The sequence below is a fragment of the Excalfactoria chinensis genome, chromosome 6, assembly GCF_039878825.1.
Source record: "Excalfactoria chinensis isolate bCotChi1 chromosome 6, bCotChi1.hap2, whole genome shotgun sequence".
Taxonomy (NCBI): domain Eukaryota; kingdom Metazoa; phylum Chordata; class Aves; order Galliformes; family Phasianidae; genus Excalfactoria; species Excalfactoria chinensis.
The window spans coordinates 1,772,228-1,786,331 of NC_092830.1; the positions used below are offsets into that span (position 1 = coordinate 1,772,228).

Below are 14,104 nucleotides of genomic sequence, written 5' to 3' on the forward strand. Positions count from 1 at the left end.
AGACCAAAGCAGCATCAGGTTCAGCTAATTAGGAAACGTATGCCATGTGAACAGCCATGCCCCATCACTCCCAGCCCAAAGGGATGATCCCAAAGACCAAATCCAGCCAGAGGACTGCAAACTGGAATGCAGTGTCAGAGGGAAAGAAGCCTACAAAGCTTGCAACTGCCAAAAATCAGGCTCCGGAGGATTCTTCCAGGAGGTTTAGATTAACAGATAAAATTAGAACAGTACCATTTGGTGCAGTAGGTGGTGACCAGACACCAAAGTATTTTGGCAGATGCTCTCGCAGCTCCAGAAGAACGCTGTCGCAACAGTCAGAGTCATAAACCTGAAATAAATTAGAGAAGGGGGAACAGATAATGAGTTCATAACATTCATTTTATACTTCCTGTTGACCCATAAATAACATTTCTTACAGCCTTTGTTTTCAAAACTTTTAGGGTTTCTCTTCTGCCTTTAAAAAACAAACAAGATGAGAGTTATCACAGTCTGAGATAAGCAAGTGGAATCCTTCCTTTTGGTTTTTTTAAGTGGAAAAGATGTAACAACTCTAAGAACAACTCCGATGTGTTTGTTTTCATCTGCTATGGCTCTTTATTTATTTACTTATTTACAATTACCATAAGAAAAACAAGAACGCTTTGGGTTTAGCAGCTGCCTTAAACTCCTGAAAGTACTATTTTGTCAGCACTCAAATGCAGTTCTGGACGCTCTGTTACAGAACCACATGATTGCCACCAGCTCTCAGTGTTGTTGTTTGGAGAGTTTCAAAACTACTTCCCCAGACATTATTTTTACCCCACAGAAGGTCAGGTAACATACACTGGGGATAGCCCACAGCAGCTCTGACTAATGTGGTTTCCAGAGGAACAGATCCGTACCCACACAAGTGCAGGCTGCAATATAATCATGCCATGTAGGAGCCCTCTCTGTGCTGCTCCTCCAGCTCAGTTGCCATCAGACTGGCATCCCAACCCTGCAGCAGTTGCATGCAGCAGCCCCCAGTTCTACCGCCACTTCAGCATTCAATGCACGGAAGCGTGGTTAGAACATGCTGCAAAGTCAGAAGCAATGCAAAACCAACACGAGCACCCGAACAGAGCGCTGCAGCATTGGCTCAGCTCACTGCTTCACCACTGAAAGTTAGTCATGGTGGGGGAATACCAGGTGACGGAAGCTACAGGCAGTACACATATCAGTATTAGAAATCTAAGGGTGTGCATTTTGACACTTCAGGAGAGGGAAAGCCCCAGAGCCACACTCGTGTCACCATTTTACCCCACGCAGCCCCAGCCACCAGCACCACCGCAGTGTAACTCCAGGCAGAGCCTCACGCAGCAGCAAAATGCTAAAATTAGGCAGTGCAGGTTAGTGCTAAATTTAGTTTTCAGCACAGAAACTTCATGCAGGTTAAACTCCAACCGGCACTGCACTGCAAGCACAAGGTGCTGCTCTGCTGGCCCACTGACCAGCCTGAGTCGGGGTGCTGCCATACCACCCACACCACGCAGTGACCAGGCTGGCAGAACCACACGAGCACTGACTTATATTGGACCATCCAACAACACCCACTCCTTGGGCTGCCTCCTGGTGCCAAGTCCATCACAGGGAACCTACAGAGCAGGCAGAACCTCTAAAGCCCAAAGCACACCAGCACAGTCTGATGCAGAGCACAGGCACACCATCACCACACCCTCCAACAGCCACTATCTCAAGAGCACAGGCTGTGGGTTAACACAAGCTGGTAGGCTGATATTCCTGAACATTAAGGCAGAAGACTTTGCTTGTCCCTGAGCTCAGCACTGCTGCTGCTTCTCATGGACACAAGACATCCTTGATAAGCCTCAGGTGCTGTCAGCAGAGATGGTGCTCTCCTGGGCACAGCACAGCTCACTCTTACCAGCTTGAAGAGGGAAATGGAGACTGCAATTGAGGTGAAGGGGAACAGCCCCCACTATCACTAACAGCCACTACCACCTTTCACAACAGCCACATTGATCCCATTTCTGGGTCAGGACTCAGCACAGAGCACAAAAGCAACTTCACACCGTGCTTATTTTCAGCAAACACCACAAGCCCCACTTCAGCCCGCTGCAGAAGCTCAGTGCGGCAGCAGCTCAGCCAGCTGATGGGGACTGCACTGCACCCAGCACAAATGCTGTTCTCCAGGGTGAATCCAGATACCACCAAGGCACGGACCCAGCAGGGAAACTGCACACAGACTTAGGACAAGACAAGAGGAAAGATTCTTGCACTGACTTCCTTTTTCATCCCCTCCCCAATAGCAGGGTTTAATGTCTGAGCAAACAACTAACTATGCTCTTGCGCACTTCAAGCAGTAGGATATGATAAAGACTGCCAGGCAACTGGGTGTAGCAACCCAAAGTCAAGGTCAGATGGCAGAAAAAGCTCCTCAAGTGCTATCTTCAGAATAGCCCATCCTTAATACACTGATATCAAACATTTTTCAAGGAGGAAAACTCACGATAATACTTCTTCAATAGCATCATTTCAGCATAACAGAATAAAGTACATTACCTCTGTCTCTCAATGAAGTTATCTTGCCCCCTGAAGCAGTAATAAACTCTCTTTCTAAGTTTGACGTAATGTACACAAAGCACTTACTTGACCTTAACACAGACCTCAATCTCAGCCCGTAATATATTTATACGTCAAACAGGAATAAGCACTCAGTTAATAAAGATCAGAGGAAGTCATTTAGCGTGGGTAAAAGCAAGGAAAACAGACCTTTCAGGAATTACACCTGATCTTATGCGGGAGAGAAACAACTTCTGATGAGAAAGGGCCTCAGACAGCAACAGTGGGCATTTCTGCTCCCCACACCCAACCCAGCAGCAAGCTGCACATTCACATGTCGTTCAGAATGAGAAATGTAAGTGGATTTATAATGAAAGTGTCCTCAAACTACACAAGAAATGAACCACGCATCCCAGACCCCAGAAGGTATCGCTGCTGGCAGAGCTGAGAAACTCGTTGGAGGAGAAAGGCTGTCACCCACCCTAGAACAACCTTTATAAGTGAACCACTGTACTTCTGTTTTTATCAGCAATACACCAACGTTACTGGAAATGCAGCTGCTGTTTTCTGAATGTAAAAACGCCCATTTCTTGAGCATACACTGATAAATATACGCTATTTGTTGCTTTGCTGCACATAACATCTTCATCCAGCAGATCCAGAACTGCAAAACTCTTCAGCGTCAGCTCAGCCAGGGTAGGTAACCCTCCTACACAGGCTACATTCTTTCAATAGCACGAACTGGAGACATAAAACGTAATCGCCTCTGGGCTAAAAAGCGAGTAAACAGGATGCTGACATTTGGAGGGCTCACAACATGACCATTACAAACTGCTGCAGCTAGCTCATATGAAGAACATGCCCCAGTTACGTCCCATGGCGTTCAATAGTCCAATAGACACTGTGAAGTCATAATTTCCAGCCACTCAGAATGTTTTAACTCCAAGGCAAATTCACGATCCCGTAGCTTTTAATCCAAAGTACACTCTGTTTTGGTAAATCTGATCCAACAGATTCATCATTTTTTTTAACGCAAACATGGGCTGCTTGGGAGAAATGCGAATCTTCTTCTCCTTACTTAAGGCAGCGGCATGACATGGCTCTTCTTTGTTTTGCAAAGAGGGCTAATCACACAAGGGGCTGAGGGAGGGCAGAACCAATGTTGAAATACCAACAGGAAACAGCTTCTGGCTGTACAGACCTGCCTCCAAGTGTCCAGGCAGAAAGACACCACTGTGACAGAAATGTGGTTTCAGCACAAGACCATAAAAGAACTGATTCTGAAAATACTTAGCTTTAAATGTACACGTATTTTCAAGCCATTTGAACAGAAACCACAGAACGAAAGAGCAGGCATATTGGTGTGGCACAGCACCTTTTCTTCTTGCTTTCTGCAGTCAGTTGTCCCAGGGGCAGCAGAGCTGATGCCTGCAGAGCTTCAGGGTGCATACACAGCTCAGCATCATACGCTCTTTTTGAGGGGCTCCCAGGCAGCAGGGCAGAAGGAGTTAATTAAGTCACATGCTCAAATTAGCAAGTGTAAGACTTACAGATGATAGTGCAGCCTTAATTCTGTCTCCCTATGTGTACGCATTAGAACAGTAACTTTAATTACCTGAGCGCACACAGCATTTCCCTTCGGACTCCTGCATCACCCAGTTATACCAGGCAAGCATGAGGGCCAGAAAATTGAGGTTGAAACAGCAGCTGTTAATTGAGCAATCCTTAACTGCATGGCTTCATAACTCCAAGCTCTCACTTGGTTTGCAAAGTAGCAGCACCACACTTAGACTTGTGTCTGCAGGATTTCTTTCCTTGGCTACCACTGAAGCTGAGCCAGCTCTGTTTATGTTCAAAACATCTGATACCAGAATAAATTCAAAGGTTAAGCATTTACAAATGCTACTATACTAAATGCTATTACACAGAGTTGCTTATTTTACTATTGAAAATCTGCAAATAAGAATGTTGTACAACTGCAACGACTACATCCTTCTCCCCACATTTGGGGGGGGTAAAAAGAGTTACAGAAAGCAGTTGGCCACCTTAACTACCACAAAACAAAAGCTGTGAAGATGAGCTTTGAAACCTCCCTCAAAATACACTTATTTGGTGATGTTTGTCATGCTGGTCATTTTCTAGCAATTACAAAAAAGAATAAGTCCTATTTTATCCACTCCCACATCTTTTATACTGTGAAAACTAGGCTGACCCTAGTAAGATGCACAGTATGGAGTACTACGGGTACTATGCAAGAGATGAAGCAAACCCTGACCTGTTTCTGAGGCTGCAGCAGAGTTTCAAGCCTTCAGCAGGCAGCAGCAGAAGCTAACAGGCAGCGGTCAGGCTCAGTGGCAAGGCTGAACAAACCCCACAGCAGAGCCGTGATGAAGAGCAGTGGGTGCCACGTGCAGCAAGGTGCTCCAAAGCCACGACAGGTGAACTGGTTGCAGACATTGTGCCTGATCCCTTTTTCCTTCCAGTGAGCACTTCTCACAGAAGCAAGGCAAAAAGTTTACTTTCCTCTTCACCAAACAGCAAACTTACTTCTTGTCTTTCAACCCACAAGATTCCCAAGCAAAAACATTAACAATAACGCAAGATAAAATTATTAACCCCCCCATGCCCTTTGCATCTGCTACAAGCCACCAACTGTGCACAGAACTGGGCAGTGGGCATCAGGACCTTTGTGGTGAGAACTGCAAAATTAGAGGCTGCGTTTCTTCACAGACCCCTTGCCACAGAACCGAGCTTCTCCCTGCCCTCCCAGGTTAAAACGTCCTTAACACAACTAGCTGTTAAGTCCAATGTCCCTTGGGGAGGAGCTGCAGTCAATGAATTAGAGAGCTCTCAGAAGTCAGAGATAATTCTTTCAGGACATGCTACAAAGCTCAAACCCTCAAGCACTGTAACCAGATGCAGCTTTTGGTCTTATTTTTTAAAATAGGCACGCTCTTAAAGAAGATACCCAGGAAAGCAGAGATGGTTGTATTTGCATTAACAGCACGAACATCTGGTAAGCTGCCTTCTAAGTAGGTCAAGAGACTCTTAAATTGAATATAGTCCAAAAACACAAATCAAAATGCATATGAAGTTTGCTACTCCAAAACCTACGTTTGGTCAGTTCACACACAACAGAGACTGTAGCAGAATTCACACTCGGAATCCCCACTAGAAGCTGAAATTAAAAACAATAAAATAAAATCGTCTGGCTGATCATCTGATAAGGAAGTTTCAAATTTAACACAGTAAATACTTCTCCCTCTGGGGAGGGACTTTTTACAAGGACATGTAGCAACAGGATGAGAGGAAATGGTTTTCATCTGGAAGAGGGTAGATTTAGACTAGATATTAGGAAGAAAGTCTTCACTGTGAGAGTGGTGAGACACTGGAATGGGTTGCCAATGAGGTTGTGAATGCCTCCTCCCTGGAAACATTCAAGGCCAGGCTGGATGGGGCTGTGAGCAACCTGGGCTAGCAGGAGGTGTCCCTGCCTACAGCGGGGGGGCTGGAACTCCATGATCTTAAAGGTCCCTTCCAACCCAAATGGTTCTGTGATTCTACAATCCTACTCTTCCTTCTTAGTTCAACAACATTTACCATTTGCCCAGCAGCACTGCAACAACTCCAGCCACCAGCAGCCAGAGAAACTCAGCAAATCTTAAGGCCAGTCAGTCCCTCTGCTAATTCATGCTTCCCTGGAAGGAACGTAGTATAAGCAGATTCTCATCGATCTTTACAGCTGTTACTGCAACACATGAAGCAGCACAACATGAGTACTGCTTTGTGTATTAAGGGAAGATACTGACCTGGTGAGAAACAAAGACCTTGAGATGTCCACATCCTGCTAAGATGCAAAACCAAGCTGGAGCGATGGTAGTGAGAGGGTTTGCAAACAAACTTTCTGCTCCAAGATTGCTTTGGAGTAAAGCCAACTACTTAAGGAGTCTATCACCGGAGGTACTGAAAGAAAAGTAAAATGGTAGAACAGGACTAAAAGGAAAGCAAGCCCACATCACTGCCCTGCTCTCTGTGAACACTACCAAGCATTACCCCTTGTTTCTGAAAAGCAGCCTGATCACAGCTGAAGAGCCACACAAGGCAGTGACAGAACAGGGGTGGGAGGAACGCTAGAGCAGTTATATAGGCAAAATTTAACTTTGCATTTCAAAGAGACAGAAAGGGAAGACAAGTCCTGACAGACAGAAGTTGGATTTCTCTTTTCTACCACTGTGAGAGGCAGCCCCCGCAAAGAGCTTAGGGCAGCACTGCCCTGAAGGCGCAGCTTCACAGTGGTTTAAACCAACCCAAGCCTGGGCTGCCACAGCCCCACAGTCATTTTCCATTCCATCCCTACAGCAGCATTTGGAGTCCCACACACTTCTGCCCTATGCAAAACTGGAAGTTACAGAACCAGCTACAGGCCCACGTGTTCCTTTCACTCATCTGGTGGATGAGCTCATTAGCTGTTTCCCCAACCTGCAAACAAACCCCTGCTCACTGCTGGCAAGAAAGGAAAGAAGCAGTGCTGCACCTGGGACAGAACACAGCAGGAAGGGGGAGACAGAACCAACAAAACCCTGTAAAAATAGCATTTAAAACCTCTGGCAAGCCTTCCAGCATAGTCTGCTGCAGCTAGGCAGAAGGAAAACAAAATCCAGGTATGTGGTGAGGCAAGTAATTCACTTAGCTTTGTCTTCACAAAGAGGGGCTCTTTCCATCATAAATGAATTGAAACGTCACTTAAATATCAGGTCTGAAAAAGTTATTGCTTGCACAGCAAGAACGTCACAGTGCAGTTTAATCCAAGTTAACATACCGTGGATACGCACATGAAACCACACTTTGTTGCTTCATTTTCAGCATTATCTACTCTCAGCAGAAATCTCCCTTAAAATCAGGTTGATGAGAGAACAGCACTTCTTTTCCTGCTTCCTCGCGCTGCACAGACTATAGACCACTCGGTCTGTTACTAACTCCACCCAGTAGTTCCTTGCTTGCATCAAATTGCAATAATGGCCTTTTACTGTCTCTCTTTATGAGTTTTAGATTTATTAAAGGGGACTGTAGATTATTGCGTGGCACACAACGTACAAGGAGTATAGAGAACAGATGCTCAGCAGACTCTCCCGGGTTCATTTCCTACTGCAGAGCATGTCCCTCCCAGACTTTTTTCTGCCGCAGGGCCCAAGATTCACAAAAATCTGCCACACTTTGTAATTCTTACTGTTCTGGTATAGAAGGCTGTAAGCCATTTCATAGTGCCCTGAAACACAAAGAATCTGAGAGCTCATAAGACAGTGGAAGGAACTCAGCAGGCTCTCTGTGCTCATCCTTCATTCCCCTTTATTTGTTTTTATTTAGGAAATAAACAAATACAAGTGGCCAGTATTTCATAATTTGGTCAGAAAGTCATTTCCTTCTCATTAGGTCAAGAGTGCTGCGTGTTCTTCCTCTTACTACAGTACCACTGCCCAGGCTCATGGTTTCGAGTGCAGAAGAGATGGTCACAGTCAAGACAGTTTCACACATTGGTTGGGAAACCTAAATTTGCTTATAGAATATATAGAATATATAGAACAGAATGCCTCCAGGACAGCTGCTGAGATGAAGATAATGCCAAGGACAGAAAGGGAGTGTATCAGAACATACCCACTACATTTGCAAATAGTTAATTTGTAGTTCTCCACGAACATCACCTCTTCTACAGATGCGCTAGACCCAAATGAGGCCAAGGATAACAGTTCAAGATAATGAGCTTCAGCTCTGAATGCAGCAGTGAAAGGTCTGGGCAAGGCAGTGCATCCCTCAAACACAACATTCAGAGAACTGCGCATGCTATTTCTTGAAGCTTTGTCCATACAGGACTTGTAACCAGAACCTTAGCTGGAGACTTGATCACAGGATAAGGCTATTTTAGTACACAATAGCAGAACTATGGCCATCATCCACTCCTTTTTCAGTCAAGAGTTACCATCTAAATCAAGACTATAAAACCAGTTAGCTGAGTTTGCAAAAAAGGGTAATTCATCCTGAAGCAAGGCACCATTTCCCTCTCCGATCCCTGTCATCTTCTGTCACCAGCAGAGAACAGTTTACAGAACACAGGCTGCCTTATCGTGATTTGTGCTAGATAGGCTGGAAGAGGGCTGAGCATTATGAGTCAGTTCTTGCAACTCTGTGCAAAAGCTTCCAGGCCAAAACACATCTTTCAGGCTGCTGGCTTGATTTTCTGCCATGGAGGGGGAGGGAAGTCGCTAGAAGTCTTTTACACTGCCTGAAGCTGCATGAATGCTAATTAAAATAAGGCAATGCAAAAAGGAAAAAGAAAAAGCATCAAGCTGCAATGAAGAGCTGCAGCAGGTTATCGAGAATTAAATAAGATTATTGATAGTGGTCTGAATGGGCAAACCTCCTGCACATTTCTCCTTCCCCTGTAACCACAGGAGCACAAGGAACATTCGGGCACTTGGTAATTGGCGAACACTCACACGTTATCCTCTGCCCACAAACTCAGACTAACTCAGACAAGAGAGACAAGCTGCACAAGCAGTATTAATTCTGCCTCGTGTCTAGGCTGTAAAAATGAGTTACTAAGTTTTTTAGAGGAAAGAACACACAAAGACAGGTCATCACCCTATTGAAAGTTACACTATAATGCATCCAGCAAAAGTTCACAATAACAATTGTGCGGGCAACCATGAAACCATGACTTCCTAGCTTTCAAGTGCCCGACTCACCTAACATAAACCTCTATTACACGTTGGAGTTATTTGTGTCTCTTACATCCTGGCTTTGTTTTCAAGACATGTAACAAGAGTGAAAAACAATTCCTATTATCTACAGTGGTAACTGCTTCCTTGCATTCACATTATACGACAGTGGGGCTTGAACTCTGAACTTCCAGACAACTGCTAGAGCAGTTAGCAGAGTAGTCATGAACTAGCAACAGGATGAAGATCTGTTCTCCAGAAGGGCCAGATGACCACCACAAATACCTTTTCCCAACTCTACACATAGTCCATCAGCTCTCAGTTCCCAGGCACTCAGGTAGAAGTAAGGAGGCTGCCAGACTGGAGCTGGGACAGAGAGTGCCAAGCCTGACATTTTACTCCAATCCCCCAAAATCACAGATGTAACCTCTGGGACAAGAGCGTGTGTGAGAATTAGGGTAGGACATGCCTTTACCACAGCCTTAGAAACATCAGTATTGTAGGTAACGTTATATGGAGCCATGACGTGGCAAGGTGACAGGCACCAGCTATGACAATTCTGACACGCAGCTCCTAGCAAAGAGGGGGAAAAAAGACATGTTAACCATTGGAAGTTGTCCAAGCTGCAAGTACTTTATCAGGTAGGACAGTTGTCAAAGAGCAGAACAAGGGGAGGAAGGTGTACTTCTTGAACCCCAAGCACCACGCAGTTACTGTAGGAGAGCAAAAGGGCAGTTCAAATAAAAGTTTACGGGCACATTTATTGATCTGTTGTCTATAAAAACCCAGTTTATTAGCAAGTCAGTTACCAACCTTTAAAACTTCAGTACTTCACGCTCAGAGCAGGTACGTGGAAGTAACAGAGGTCTACAGCCCCAGGAAGCCAAAGTCACAAATCAGAACTGAAGGAGCTATCGCTTTAAATCACCCAGCAACCTTCCCTTGTCCTGTTGTGTGCAAGAAGAGAAGCTCTCCATCTCTTACTGCTAAACACAGAGCTTCTAGGAAAACGTAGCTGGGAAGCTAGCTTCAACAACTGTAAATTCTCTTCCTCAGCTTTAAATATTTGCTGTTCAAGCTCTATCCTTGTGGGCCCACAGAAGCAGCTGCCCTATTTAAAGCAAGGCATTCCAGCTTCCTCCCCCTCTTCACGGCACCAACAGGACAGCGGTTTCTGCAGAGCTACATTCTTGATGTGACAAATGAACAAAACCCCTCTACTGAACATAATAGCTCTTAATAGCAGAAGATAGCTATGTTAGCACACAGGGCTCTTGGGTACAGCCTGGCACTTTGAAACAAGAGCTGTATTCCCAGCAGAGCACAAAGGTTTCACCTCACCCAGAGACTGTGCCGACCTTTCCCAAGCATGTGTGGTGGACCAACTCACCTGCCTGAAGATGCGGTCCGAGGGCCAGGAGGCTTCTTCCCTTCCCTCTGCTAACACTGCTGAATTAAGTCAGACTGTTTCAGCATGTCCACACGCACTGGCATAAAGCAGGCTGAACTTAAACACTGAAACAGACTGAGAAGTAGCCTGCTTCTATGGATTCCTTGGTATGCACGTGTAGGCAGCTATCACCACCACACGTTGCCTTGCAGTGATTCACTCGCTTTACTAGAAACAGGTCATCACTACATCTCCTATTAAAATGAATTTTCAAATGCTGTTGTTTTTCTGCTTCCACATCTGTGTGCTGCAGCCTCCTCTAAAAGCAGTCCTTTGCAGCACCTCACCGCCTCCTCACCAAGCAGTCTACATGAGATGGAAACAACCTATCATCGGTGCAGATACTACTTAAAACAACTGCAACCACCCTCTTACAATTACTTCTAGATCCTGCTGCTCATATCTATGGAAAACAAAGTATTCGGTGGCTATTCAAGGCTTAAAAAAAGAGAAAAAAATCCAATCAACTCTTCAACCAGGTAACGGTACTAGGAGACTCAGTAAAACACTTAGTGGCAATGCAGCCTATGCTTCTGTTGTAGGCATGTAGGCCAATCATGGTTTGAACCATGATTGCACATGGCAACAGCTTCATGCTAAGTTCACACCCTTAGGTACAAGAAGGAAGTTTACAGGACCAAAACCAAATGTTATTAATTTGATAATCATTGATTTTTACAGAATACGATAAAAAGTGGACATTACCACTGGAAAAAAATCAAGCTCCAAGTTAAGCTTACTATATATACATCAAGTTATTAGCAACAGCTACAAACAGCTTATTACTCTCATTTTATCACAGGAGCAACTTGTGATAAACTTGTTATACTCTATTTTTCCCCTCCCTCAGAACACAGAATTACATTTTCTATTATAAGGCTGGAGAAGCACTGGCGCAGGCTGCCCAGAGAGGTGGTGTCTATGCAGATACCCGAGGTCAGGCTGGATGGGGCCCTGAGCTCCTGATGGAGCTGTGGGTGTCTCCATTGAATGCAGGGCATTGGACAAAGATGGCCTTTCAGCGTCCCTTCCAACTATCACTGTTGTATGATCTCATGACTTACCCATCAGTAGACAATGTCTGTATTACTGTAGTAAAGGAAAAAAATTGGTATACTTGATCAAATAACCTTCTAAGGATGAAGAACAGTATTTAGGTTTGTTTTTCTTTCTTCTCTCTCCTCCCTTATCTTTTTTTAACTGCTAAACTGAAAGCATATAACCAGGAAAACAGATAAATTAATGGCAGCCCATGTAGGGATTATTAGAGACTCTCCAGTTCCCCACTTGGACAGAGACAGATTCTTCCAATGCCATCCACTTCTGAGCAGGCTGGCATATGCATCAACTGTTTCAGATCACTATTAGTATTTTGCACTACGGTGTTTTGCTTAAGTTTCCTGCAGCTCCAAACACTGCAGGCAGCTCATTCTGTTTGGGCTGTAGCAGCCAGCACTCTGCTTTGTGCTCAGTAGACAATATCCCTCACGTGCCCAACAGGAACAAACTTGTGTTGTTTTGCTGATGCAGGCAGCATCATCTTGCTACACAAACTGCAATGGTTCTCAGTGGCTCCAGCTGAGGTGGTTTGCTTTACCTGCAAGTGAAGAAGGCGTTCTTTCTGGCCCAGGTAACTAAACATATCAATACAGAGAAAATAGTTAAATAGAAGATAACCTCCACATAAGTTTATCTAGAAGCACTGCTGTTTCATTTCTGCACTGCTTCTTATCACCTTCTCTACAGGACTACCTTGTAAACAACCCCCTGTCTCAAGGAGTGGTAAGATTTTCCTTCCCCCATTCTCTGGAGGATCATTAGCCTATCCCCAGGTAATAAAGTCTCTTCACAGGCCAGAAGTGCAGTGAGCTAAGTAACCAAAAAGGGGCAGTCTTGCTGTTGTTCTCACTGCTTATCAGTTTAACTGATAGAAAACTTCCAGCAAATCAATTGTATTCATCCACATCTGGAAAACACCAGCACAGCGTAAGATAAATGGCTAAACAGGACGGAAAGCCTTTCCCTCTTGGCAGCAATAAGCTAGTATATCAAGGCAAGCAGGATGCAGAACTGCATAGCTTACACTAAACCCTACAACCTGCAGTAACCCTCACCTTGTTTGAAACATATGGAGTGCTTAGGCATCTATACTTGGCACCATGTGGTTCTTACCTGAACGCAACCTTGACATCAGTTAATCACTGAGGAGCTGGAAATCCTCAAGACCTTTCTCCTGTACTTTCACCTATTCAGCATATCAGCACTTTCTCTCCTTCCCTTCTCCCACAGAAAGGCATCCTAGTTCATGCACAAACAATTCTGTACACACCTTTTCCTTTCCCCTTCATTCTTCAAGAATCGCCAAGCCCCTTTTCCAGATGGGTCACGAGCAAAAAACATTCAGTTTCACAAGTGACCTGGCAAGACTCCATAAAGAAGAGAAACTCTCAGTAGCATTAAGACCCGATTCCTTCCCCTGTGACAGGCTCTAGTAACAAGGGCACTCTTGCTTCAAGTTGTTGTCAAGGGTCTTGCTCACAGCTTTTCACATGAGCCTAAGCAACAGGCAAGTGAGAATGCTTGTGCTGAGGAAGGTTAACATCTAAGCCATGATCAAGCTTACAGTCCTTGCTCTCTGGCTTTAGACAGCAACAGTACTTGAGGATTTCACAGAACAGTAACCAACCTGGTACTCAGAGGCATCTGTTTAAGCTGACTCCTAATACTGAAGAGTGACCATTCAGCCTGGATTGTATGATTCTTAACCTCATCCAAACAAGAGTCACTGGGAAACCTCAGAGAAATCTTTACTTCTAGGTTTAACTGGCTCCCGCTGAGAGCCAGTTAACTAACTCAAGAGCTGCTGTTTTGTCTAACAGTCCTATCTTGGGAATTATCAAGTAACACTACTATGCAAACACGCTGTTAGCTCAGTGTACATAGCTCAGCCAGTTTTATGCAAGATATTTCCACAAAACACATAACATCTTCAGTAGCTTCCATTAATAACCTGCCAAAACCAAAAATAGAACAAAAAGAGGGTCTCGAGGCTCCTTTTTCATCCTGCATGAAGATTTCTACAGTGATCTGTACCTGGTGTAAAGAGATGGCATATCAAGATGACATGAAAAAAAAGACAACATGATAAACTACAACGGGCAGATGGCTGGTAAGGAAACAAGACTGCAAAAACAGTTTACCTTCAAGTTAAGATAACCAGCAACAGCTTTCCTGGTGCGTGCTATCCAAGTTACTGATAATGGCAACTGGAGATGAGCCTTGGATAATGAAAACCCTGACGTCCCACGAGCAAATAAGCACGGGGATACAGACTGAAAGAGGAGAAAGCTCTAGACAGCATAGATACTGTGACAAGACTGCCAGTGCTGTACCATTCAGG

The 14,104-nt window shown here is 44.7% G+C and overlaps 1 protein-coding gene across 2 annotated transcripts in view; it reads right to left on the minus strand.

The window, feature by feature from the left end:
- The window catches only part of IPMK (inositol polyphosphate multikinase), a 31,126-nt gene that overhangs the window by 12,183 nt on the left and 4,839 nt on the right, over positions 1 to 14,104 (minus strand). For both annotated transcript variants that reach the window (XR_011904042.1, XM_072340186.1), the window contains exon 3: positions 235 to 331. Coding sequence is in view for 1 of the 2 variants with exons in the window: in XM_072340186.1 (XP_072196287.1) it covers positions 235 to 331 (97 nt within the window). In the remaining variant the exon portion in view is untranslated. The remainder of the gene's footprint in view (positions 1 to 234; positions 332 to 14,104) is intronic.